This window comes from Blastomyces gilchristii (genome assembly GCF_000003855.2).
Source record: "Blastomyces gilchristii SLH14081 genomic scaffold supercont1.7, whole genome shotgun sequence".
NCBI lineage: Eukaryota > Fungi > Ascomycota > Eurotiomycetes > Onygenales > Ajellomycetaceae > Blastomyces > Blastomyces gilchristii.
Genome location: NW_003101676.1, coordinates 2854547 through 2867326, shown reverse-complemented (window position 1 = coordinate 2867326; position 12780 = coordinate 2854547). Strand labels below are relative to the sequence as shown.

Below are 12780 nucleotides of genomic sequence, written 5' to 3'. Positions count from 1 at the left end.
TTCTGACTGACAGTCACCAGACATCATAGAAGAAGATAATGAGCTTGAGTGAGAGATTGAGAATATTCTTGATAAGAGATCTCACAGCTGCAGCTGATAATATCTCATGAAATAAGTCAGCTATGATCAACTGATCTGAACTCTGAGTTTCATATTATCTGAAACAACAGCTCTTGACTGATGAGAACTGCTTCTGAAAGAGAGAGATTAATGTGGCAGACTGCGCCTGATCAATCATATAGACTATTTTATTACACTTCATAGATTCTTTCATTTCTGATCACTGATTCTCAGCTGCTACAAACACGTGTAACATATGCTTCAATTCTCAGCCATTCTCAATCACTGATTTTCAGCTGCTACAAACGCGTGTATATTCTTCCACTCTGAAGCTCCACCGCGTACGCCATCACATACATGTATAAATATTCATCTTAATCACTGATTCTCGCACTTTCTCTTTCTTTCCTTCTTTAATGTTTTTATCTTTGTTATATAAGACCTATCAATATTATACTGATCTATTCGGCGTAGGCCTCTTACATTCTCTGACTTCTGGTAAAAATGAATCTCATGAAGAGACTCTATTTTCATCATATTAGAGACTGAGTGTTATTAAAAAGCATTACTTTAATACATATGTACTTACTGCAGTGATTCATTCTCTGCACACATGACTGAGAGTTATAGCTTTCTCACACTGCATGACTCTCTCTGAGATGCTGCTGCTGATTTACAACTCATGCAGTCTCTCAGTTCAGCACACACTGTGTATATGCAGTTCTGTGTGCTGAGGCTGTGTTGATCATTATAGTCTGGCGTGGTACTCACTTTTCACAGGCCATGTTTCATTTGATTGAGAGGAAAGGGGGATGTGACTACTGTTTTATTTAAGAGGAAATGAATAATTGAATCTGTAGAAGATAATTTGATTTCTTCTGCATTTGAAATTTAATTAGTTTATACTCTTTATTATTATTATTATTATTCTTCAATTATAGATGTATGCAGTCAGAGACTATGACATCTACCTGAGAACTTTTAGTTCTCAGGGTTTTTCCTATGTCAGTAAAGTTAACTATTATACATTCATCAATTTCAGATATGCAAAATCAGAAAATTCCAGCCCAGAATACAAAAACTGTTTACAAATTGCAGTAGTTTATACTCTTTAATTTGAGAGTTTCTGAGAGTGTTTTAATAGTTTTCATATCAGCTTGAAATTAGTGATTGATTGAAGAAGAGAAAAGAGAGAAGAAAGAAATAAGAATAACTTATCTTTATAATATAAAAAATAGAGAATTGCTGCAATCATTTACTCTAGTAATAAAGATCTGTTTTCTGCATGTATCTCTGATACAGATTATATGATAACTGTATACAAAGAATATCAACAGTGCATGTATTGAATGAAGATGATATTGCTATACAACACTGTAGCTGTTTCTATACATTGCTGAAAGCTGTTAATATTTTCTTTAAGTCTCTTTATATTTGATAAGTCAGTAATATATTTCAATACACTTTCTCTTTCATTATCATTATTATCATTATTATTATTATCATCATCATCACTATCATCACTATTATTATCATTATTATTATTATCATCATCATTATCATTATATCATTTCTGACTGTCTCTTCTACCTTTACTTCTTTTCAATACTCACTGAAATCAATTATGTCATCTCTCTTCAAATATTCTGCAGTTCTGTGAATCACTAAGGTGTGTGAGCACTGTCACAGATTGAAGAAAGAGAAGAAGAAGATGTTCAAGTGAGAAGAGACAGATCACAAGACATATTATAATATCTTAAAGAGACTTCATAAGAAAGTAGAATGATAATGATTTTAAGTAATACTTCTGATAGATTTAGACTGAACTAAGTATAGAAATAATACAGATAACACTGCCTGTGAGAGATTAAAGAAGAAAACAGTGAAGAGTCTCATACAGTAGTGATGAGATTAGAAGAAGTTCTGAGAACAATTTAAGATTAAGATGAAGAGAGAGAGAGAGAAGAAGAGTGTTACTATAAATAAGCAGTGATAGAAGAAGATTAAAAGAGTGTTAAAGTGAGAGATAAAGAAGTCAAAACTGATAAGTTTTTTATTTATTAAGAGATAACAATTTTTGATAATACTTCCGTTCTCTAATTGATTAGCAGAAGCTGACAGAGAAGAAGAGAATTGAGGTCTTGTTCAGGTCTCAAATGCACTCTATGATTCAGAATATTGAGAAGACAGCCCTGCTCTCTGAGTATATCAATCTGCTTATCACTGAGATGGAACCTGAGACAGCAGATTAGAAAATGCAGGATTTTGAGGTATAGATTAATCTGACTGAAAGAGAGCAGTAAGAACCCTTCTCTGAGAAGACAGCAGAGAGAGATTTTGAGATGATTATCATCTCAGATGAGAAGAAGAAGAAGAAGAAGAAGAATGAGAAGTGAATTATGAAGAATAATAAGAAGAATGAGAAAGAGTAGAAAGATAATAAGTAGAAAAAGTTTTTTTCTTTTTATATTAGTTAGTTATAAGTTCATAATTATTAATAATTGAAATTAATTTTGAGTTTTTAAAAATTATTGTACAAGTTGTAATCAAGTCAGGAATAAGATATATATATATATATATATTTAACTATCATGATTCATAAATCACTATAATGTATAAGTATCAACATTTTTTCAACATTGATATTCACAATATTAATATATTTTTAATGATATTATCTGATAATATAATTTGATAACACTCTCTTTTATAATATTAATATATTTCAAGAAATATGACAGAGATTAATCAAGATTGTTTATTTACTTTTATACATTGATGATATTCAATCTGAGTTAGTACTAAAATTATAACTAAGCTAAGAAACAAGATTATTTTCTCTTATATTAATTCTTCTTACACACATCAGTGATCAGTTATTGAAAATAAATTATCATCTTTCTTAAATCATTATCATATCTTCTGAATTTACTTCTTTCACTTCTTTTACTTCTATTAAAGATCTACAAACTCTTTAAGAAATCACTGTGAATTACAAAGTCTATGTTATTTACAATTCAATACAGAATACTCTCTTTCAATTATAATGAATAATCACTTCATTCTTTATATCTGATTTCAGGCCATGAAATTTATAGAAAACTCAACACAAACAGTGAGATAAACTATGAAATAATTATCAACAGATTGTATTATAGATTACTGAAGAGTTATCTCTCTACTATAATCACTATAACTTCATTCAGAAATATTCATTATAAACTGATCATAACTCTGAAGAAATTTCCTGACATCTGAAGTTATCAGAATGCAGACAATAAAAGAAAAATAATTAGAAAATTACTACTGAGCTGATAAGTTACTCTATCAGATAATAATTTTTGATAACACTAACTTTCTAATTTGAAGAAAATCATGTGAAAATAATCATATATCAGTACTCTGATTTCACAACTCTCATCTGATAACTTCTATGAATAATTACTTTGTATATGTATATCTCTGAATCTTTCTCTTCAATCAATTGAAAACCCCGAATTCTGAACACTTCTTCAAATACTTAATTCAAATCTTCATATTTTACATTGATTCTGTCTTCAGTTTAATCTTGAGACATACTACAAAGTTAATATACAATATCTAGAATCAGAGTTGAAGAATCATTGAAGAGTGTCTCTCACAGTGAATGTATAAACTAGTATAAATAATCTTACATTTGTAAGAGTTATATGTTATTATATTGATAAGAACTGAACTTATTAAGAGACATTAATTGAATTTGAATCATTGATCAGTAGTCATACTGAGAATTATATAACAGAGATATTAATGACTGTGATTAAAAATGACTATTAAGATATTAGTCTCAGTCTTCTTACAATTACAACTGATAATGCTGTGAATAACTATACTATAGTGAAGAGCTTAGAGTAAAAATTAACTTTGCATTTCTGAAATAATAAACAAGGTCATATTCTCTGTATTACTCATGTGATTTAACTTGTGATGCAAATACTGATAAAGAATCTTAATATTGAGATGAAGAATAATGAGATGACTGATTCTTGAGATAAGAATGAGATGAAAGTGATTACTTAAGTAACTTTTACATTCACTTTGCAAAAGATAATGTTTTTTAATAACACTTTTTAATATTACTTTTTAGTAATGCTTTTTGATAATACTACTGTTAATTTTAAATAGATTGACTAATAATTTAAATATCACAGATTTGAAACATTGCTAATACAATTTGTATCTTCTCTAAATAATAACAATGATTTCATTATATTTAATAAATAAATAAATCAGTCACATCACTGAATATGATACAGAATGTTAGAACACAGTAAAGTTCAATATATAAGATAACTATTCAGACTCTTTAATTATATCAGATGATTGATCATTGAATGCAACACTCTGATCAGAAAAAGATTCAGATATTGAAACTTTCTGATATGAAGTGAACTCAGTTGAAATATGTGATTAATTTACTGTTTCAGTTTTATAAGATAATAAAAACAGTCTTAATCACTTGTACATCAATGCTGCAGTCAGTCTGATAAGTGTATAACAGTTTATTTACTTATCTTAAGAAGCAGTTGAATCACTTAAAAAGAAATTCAGTCTGAGATAATGTTATAGCACAGACTATTATTACTGTAAGAAATAAACTGATATATTACTACAGTAAAACTGAACAATCTTTTACAGAGTACTATACTGTAGCAGCTCTACTAGATCTCTTCTATTAAGTTAATATCTACACTTCTTAAGATTGAACAGAGAAGAAATGAGACTTATATATTAAATTAGTCTGAGACTACTACAATGTTAACTATCAGAGATTTGAATAAGTAGATATTTGAGATGTGAAGACAGTGAAATATAATTCTCTAGTAAGTAACAATCTTTGATAATACTTCATATTATATAGAACTATAATACTAACTTTGAAACAGAACTTGTATACATTAATTGCAACTGAAAATCAGGCAAAACTACATGCTTGTAAAACTGAATTTAACTGCTATCTTCAAGATGATTCAATGAATTTATGCATTAAATCAATTCTAGAGTTATGAAAAATTGTTGAGAGTATATATTCAACTGTTGCACTGATGATATATGATATTCTGACAATTTCATTGACAGAGATGAGAATGAAGTAAAAGTTTAACTCAAGTCAAGATATTTATCACTATCACTGAGAACAATTATAAGAAGAAACAATTAAGAGACTCATGATTATAAAACATGAAATTATCAGACAGTTTAATATCTCTGATCACAGTATATCAGAGAAGTGTAGTTTTCATAAGAAAGTGAAGAATAAACTTACACAAGAATATATTTAGTTGTTTCATGAGTGTTATCAATAATTGTTATCAAATTCTGATTATATAAGTAATCACTGAATGAACTGAATGAGACTGATTGTAATCTTCAGTCTCAGTCTCATTTTGATTTTGAAAGAATGATTATCTTTCACAGTTTATTCTGAGAAATTACTCTCATTTCGCTGTTCTTGAATTAAATCTGGTCATTTTTCACACCATTTCTCTCAGAAATGATTCATTTTCAGATTTTTTTGAGACTTGATCCTGATGAGACTCACGCCAAGAAATGTATGAGACCAGACCAAATGAGACCAAATGTGAAATTCATGGTTCTGCCGGCCAGTCTAGTTGTAATTGTGTGTACAATTCTAAGACTAGCAGATGTTTATTCAGTAATTGTTACCTCTGCTTTTGCAGTTTTTATATACTAATAATAGTTCTTAGTTGCTTCAGTGCCAGAGATCATTTTAATTAAAGATGATAATACTGCTGAGACTATTCTCTTTCACTCTTAAGCTTCTTTCATCACTTTCTCTTCCTTCTCTGCAGGGAAGGTTGTGCATACACTGAGTTGTAAGTGTTCAGCTCTGAGTGACTCTCATCATCATTTATTCAGTTCTGTGTCTTCTTCTTCTTTCATTTCTTCTGCCTCTTCTGCTCTGACTTCTGATTCTGTGAATTCTGCACTCTTCTCCAATTTTTCTACGCGTACGCGTACGCATTTCTATATTGACATTCCAGTCAATCTTGTGATAAATGACATTAATATTGTATGCAGAGCAGTAGAGGAATCAGAGACATGCATGACATTGTTATAAGAGCAGCTTGCAGCCCTTGAATCTCTTACAGATCTTGAGTTTTGAGATTTCCTTTTTCAATGTTTTTCAGGTGATATGGTGTTGGAAATAGATTAAATATGTGATGTATGAAAATGAATGAGATGTATGATAACATTTGTCTTTTGCAGCTGACTCTTACAGTTGACAATCAATTCATTATCTCTTGAGTCATTCTCTTTTCTTTTCTTACACTTTTTCTTTGTCTGCTAGTTATCACTCTTACATGATCTCTATATGATACAGTGTTCAGTGACTAGATTTGACAGCTTTCATCTTTTATAATTCTGTCTCATGCATTATACTGTCTCTCTTCACCTGCTCAGATCACTACAGTGAACAGCTCATTGAAACTAATCTCATCTAATCTCTGAGCATTCTCAGAGGTTGAGATGACTTGATCTCACATGTTCATAGATGTTTCAGATAATTTATCCTCTATGATCTCTGTGATTGAACTGATGTAAACAGTTAAATTCAACTCTGAATCTCTTTTTCTTCTGTAATCTGACTTATATATAAGTCTGCTGCTTTGAGACTGCTCTTTACTGTGTTGCATTCACTATCTGTGATATGTTATTATATGATCAGCTACAGTCTTATCACTTATTAAAGTGTGATATTTATCTGATTTCTTCATTACTTCTCATTCTTTTCTTATAATCATGAAAAGATTGAAATAAGTGAGATTATCTAATTTATAAGTGTCTATGATTTCTCTTACTTTGTGAGACTTTTCAATTATAAGTCTCTTCTTTTTCAACACTGATAATAGTGCTGTAGATAATTATAATTCACTCAAGTCTTGCATCTTTGCTTTTATAAGTTATGAATCATTTATTAAGTTGTGTAAGACTCATCTCTCTAGTTCTTTCAATGTGTATGTTCTCAGAGAATGTGATTTGAGTATTTTATATGACTCAAATCATCTAGATTGAAACTTCTCAGAACTCTCATTATGTATAAGAACTTATATTCTCATCTTGAGACTTGATTTCTTAACTAGTGAGTCTTGTATTCTTTTTGATTGAATTGCTTGATTCAGAAGTAACTTGTTAGCTTTTGCATGTGTATGGCTGATCTCTTTCAATCTTGATTCTATGTCTGCAACTATTGCATCTGCAACTGCTGTTTCTGCTGTGTCTGTAACTGATATATCTGCAACTGCTGTTCTCTTCCTCATCTTTTCTGAAGCATTCTTCAGAATGCGCGGATGCAATTCATATAACAGGTAGAATGATGAATGCTCGAAGACTGCATGCTGTTGAATCTGTGTGACTAATAGCACCTGTCTGAGATATTCATCTCATAGTCTTGTAGACTTGCTCACTAGATATTTTATCAGCATATTGCTCAAGATTTCATTCAAGTGTTTTATCTTCTCATTTGTCTGTAGATGATATGATGTTGTTCTATGATATCTTGTCTGTAACTGGCTCATGAAATGCCTCACTACTTCTTCTATGAGATTTGCACTGTTATTAGTTAGAATCTCATGTGATATTTCATAGTTGATATAGATCTCATCATGTAGAAACTTTGTCATCACCTCTTCTATTATCTCTGAAACTGCTTTTATAACTGATCAGTCAGTAGTATAATCAATAGCAGTGATTATTCATTAATTTTCATTTGATATTCACAGTAATATGTCTATGAGATTTATCTCTTATTGTTTGAATAATTGTATCATACACTTCATTTGATGTTATACTTTCTTGTGTTCTAACTCTTTCTTAGATTCTTTTATGACCTGATAATTCAGGCACTTGTGAGTGTATATCTGAATGTCCTCAGTCATGCTTGGTCAGTATACTCTTGATTTGAGTACACTCATAAGTTCAGAGCTTTCTAAGTAACTGAATTCCTTGTGTATGTAAGTTATCAAGTCACATCTAAATGAATGTTCTAGATAGAGAGCTTCTGCATATTCTAGATTATAGTAAAGCATAACATTATTTTTCAATTTTCTCAGCTTGAAGTTCAGAAGCATCTCTTCTACTACTTTCATAAAATACTTATCATCTAACATCTTATCATTCTTTAAATAAGAGATCATTGTGTTCACTCATTCTGATTTCTTACATCTTCTCAGTGTGTTTAATATGAACTTTTCTTGTACCTGGTTTGCAGAACTCTCACTCATGAAATCAGGTCTGTGACTAATTGCATTAGATACTACAGTATCTGATTCCTTTCAGTATTTAATATGAAGATTGTATGCTTAAAACTCTGAGATTCAATATACTAAGTGTTTGAAAGGTTTTATTATTAATTGTAGATAGATGAGACTTTTGTAATCTGTGATCACTGTTATTATATATCTATTATTGATATATCTATCTCACAACATCAGTGTATGCTTAATTACTAGTAATTTCTTTTCATATACTGAGTAATTGAGCTCAGCATCTGATAGTTTTCTATCATCATATATCACTGAGTGCAGCTTGCTGTTCTTACTCATCTGTAGAAGAGCATCTCTGATAGCTTATTTAAATATGTCTGTCTTAATATAGAAAGATTTATCATGATCTGATTGAATAAGCACTGAGAATATTATTATACATTCTCTCAGTGTGAGAAAAGTCTCTTCACACACAGCATTTGAGATGATTGAATGAAACTTCTTCTTTTACAGATTTATATTTATTTCTCTTAAGAGATCTGAGAGTGATGCAGATATTTGTATGAAATTCTTGATAAATCCATAATAATATGAGAATAACTTAAGAAACTATTGTACATAGTATATATTTCTCAGCTGCAATTAATTTACTATGACATTTAATTTCTTTAGAATAAGGTGTATACAGTCATCACTCACTACATATTCTATGAACTTCAACTCTTTCATTTCAAACACACACTTTATTAATTTGATATAGAGCTTATGCTCTGTCAGAGTTATAAGCACTTCATTGAGATGCTTCAGATGTTTATTATATGAGTTTGAAAAGACTAGAATATCATTGAAATATATAAGACATGAGATTTCATTCTGTTTATGAAGAATTGTATTCATCATTGTTTGAAAGATGACAGACACATTTGTCAGACTAAATGATATTGTCAGAAATTCAAACTTCTCTTATTGTGTATTAAACACAGTTCACAGAACTGACAGTTTATCTACATAAATCTGTCAGTATTCTGAGAGAAGATCAATCTTTGATAGATATCAGACATTTTTAACTGTATTCAACTGTTGTTGAATCTGTGACAGTGAATATTCATTCTTGATTATAAGCTTGTTGAGTGCTTGATAATTCATACACATCTGCTACTCTTCATCTGTCTTTTTCATGAATAGAACTAGAAAGTCTCACACACTTGATAAGAGTTATATGAGATCATGTTCTAAAAGGTCTGTGATCTGATGCTTCTGTTCTTTGAGATGTGTTTGTGACAGAGAGTACACATTCTGGTTGACTGGTTTCACATCCCTCATGTCAATCTCATGTATGAATTCTCATTCTGACAGCAATTTCAGTGAAAGATCTGTTCAGAAGATCTTCTCATACTTCTTCAGAAGCTTCTTCATATACTTGTTCTCCTGCATATTCTTTATCTTGGTTTTCTTCACTTTCAGGTTCTATATGATATACAGAATGCTTTTGAATGGGGTCTTGTGAATCATTCTCTTTACTTGTTAATATGTAAGCAGATTTAACTCTTCTATATCAGAGATGTGAAATGTCCTTCTCATATCAGTTAATAGAATTGTATGAATCATTTTCTTTCTATCAGTCAACTGCATATGACATGTATGTCATTGAATCTACAGATTGAATCTTTGAAATCAATCAAGTCTGAAAATAAGGTTGTATTTCATATTCTGCAGCTCTTGCACTCAAATATAGCAAGATTATTCTCTGAAGTGCAAGAGAACTCTTACTCTTGTAGATGATATCAAATATCAGTTATCAGACAATCTTATATATTGAGAATTCTTCACTCAGCAGACTTCTTTCAGTCTTCAGATTATATAATTATCAATATATTATGTAGATACTTCTGTATCTGTTAACACTTTTGTAGCTATCTCTTGATTCTTATTCAAGTGTCTCTTATACATTAACATTTCGAGTCTCAAGGCATTGAGATGAGTGTTCACTTCATTCTCACTTACATCTTATTCAGAAGCCTGCTTTCTCTTGATATTTACAGAATTCAGAGAATCATCTAACACAGACATCTCTTTCACTTTGAAGACTTTTCATAGAATATCAGTGAGTGTCTCTGAGCTCACTGATTCTGCTAGTTTTTTGACTTTCTTGACTGTACATGCTGTGTGCAATCTTTTATATCATGATTTTGACATCTGCAGTTGAAGCAAGCTTGATGCTTATAATATCAAGGTTTTCACTCAGAGAATTCTTTTTTCAGAGAATTCAGTGCTTTAGTAATGACATTCAAATCTAGATTCATTGTATCTGAGTATGTGACTTATGTTATAGAAGTCTGATTATTTATTCTTCACTGAGATATACTTGATTGCAGTATTTTCTATTGTAATTGACTCACTTGTTTCTGTATAATGAGAATATTATATGCTTCTTTCACTGTGTCTGATTATAAGGTTAAGTATTTTCATTTCACTCTCAACTCAGGTGTGAGATCATGAATGAAGATCTGTAAACAGAAAGATGTTAGAAGCTCTTCATTCAATATGAGATAGTGTAAACTGAAGTGTGTGAAGTATAATGTAAGATTACTCACTTATCTACACTCAGTGAAGTATTTATAATACTTATCTCATGCATTCACTTTCTCAAAGTTGTATAAGATTCATTTGAAAAACTCATTTCATGTTTATAAGAATGAATATTATTTCAGATCTGTGAGATTCATCTTTTCATCAGTCATTTATAATAACTTCACTTTTTCATGTAGAAACATAGCAGATCTTAAGACTTATTAAAATTTCATTGACTGTCTGTCTGTAAGTTTACATTCAATTCAATAATATAATCATATCTGACTTAGCCAGCTGATTGCAGCATTATTTTTTCAGTTGTCATTGAAGCTTGATGACTCTGACAGATCTTCTGACTTGATATATTTCATGCTTGAATTCTCATCCTGCACAGCAGTCTCTGATGATGTGTATACTTCTGAAGAGATCATAATAATCATGATAAAATCTTCAGGTTCAGTGTAGTAATCTATCTGTATAAATGTTCAATCTTCTGCTGCAGATCTAAGACCTGATTTTCTCTATTCTTATTAATGATGATGATTGTATCAGTGAAGCTCTTCATTGTGAATACTTGATTTGCAGTGAATACTAATTGTTGTTTGACTTCTGCCTCAGCCTGTCACTGTGTATGCAAGACCTGCCCCGGTGGCCGAATGGTTAATGCGGCCACCCGGTAGCACCTTGGCGTGGGAAACCAAGGCGCGTGGGTTCGAAACCCGCAGGGGATACATTAAATCCGGAACTCAAGCACCTCAGGTTCCTAATAAATACAGAGGTGTACAAATCACTTCAATGAATTGCTCTATGTTCCTGGGCTGGGAAGTTATTATCGCATGTATCTAATTGTCACTCCTTTGTATTTTCCTATGTTCTTGTTATCTTGGCGTGGTCTCAACACCTGTATTTCCTCCTGTATAACCAACACTTGACCTGTATTTAACATCACGCAAGGACTCATCATAAGCTCCGCTTGCATATGAGTATAATGGAAGAATAATAATAATAATAATAATATGCAAGACCTTGATTTTGTTTAGAATTCTTGTACACATACAGAGCTTTGATTCTGATTCAGTGATCTCAGCTGCTTTTCTTACTACTTTGAGTAAACTCTCTAAGAGATTCTGCATATCTTCCAGTTCAGATAGCAGAGAAGAGTGTTGTTTGTATTGACTAGAGAAGATATTCATTTCAGTGATTTCTCATTGATTGTATAATGTCTATTATTATATTGTTATATGATTTCTGTTATCATTGTATAACTCTGATGATGGTCATCTCTTTCTTTTTATTCTTCTTTTGAGTAGAGAGCAGACTTCTTTGAATCTGTTCACTGCTTTCATTCTCTTTCTCACATCTCATCTGTTTGCATATCATATGTGGCATTCATCTGAGTGTGGAGTTTTCCCTCAATAAGTGAAGCAGCATCAATCAGATGCTCTTTCACTCACTGCTCTTTGTATACTATCTTTTAAGATGTTCTAGAACCACTCTGGCATGATAACTACAAATCACTTTGTAGATGGAATTATCACACTCTGAAGAAGCCTGTACTTCTCACTAGTTTTTAGATATGCTATCAGATGTGATTCAAAGGTTGCTTGAGTCAGTGTATGATTACAGACGTACGCTGGCTTCTTATATACTGTATGCTAAATTAATTGATGACTGCTATGGCCTCTTTACATTCGTAAGCAAGTTCGGAAGCGGCCGCGTTATTATCCGACGGTCGTACGTTCTTCTGAATTATAATATCAGAAAACTTCACTACTTCTCTTTCTGAAAAGATATTCTTATAATCTGTAAAGAGATGTTGTATATATCTGTCTTTAATAATGAATACTACTGCTAATCTTGCAGTCAGAATGATGACTTCTTC

General features: G+C 31.0%; 1 protein-coding gene and 1 pseudogene across 2 annotated transcripts; one reads left to right on the top strand and one right to left on the bottom strand.

The window, feature by feature from the left end:
* Positions 1–11540: 11540 nt before the first annotated feature.
* On the top strand, positions 11541–11629 carry BDBG_17046 (annotated as a pseudogene). The gene has a single exon. The product of its transcript is annotated as a tRNA-OTHER (tRNA).
* Positions 11630–11797: 168 nt separating this feature from the next.
* On the bottom strand, positions 11798–12102 carry BDBG_17045 (uncharacterized protein; the record flags this gene model as incomplete). The annotated part of the gene is made up of 1 exon (XM_031724853.1): positions 11798–12102. A coding segment is annotated over one exon (305 nt), but the record flags the coding sequence as incomplete, so codon positions are not given.
* Between the last annotated feature and the right edge of the window lie 678 nt (positions 12103–12780).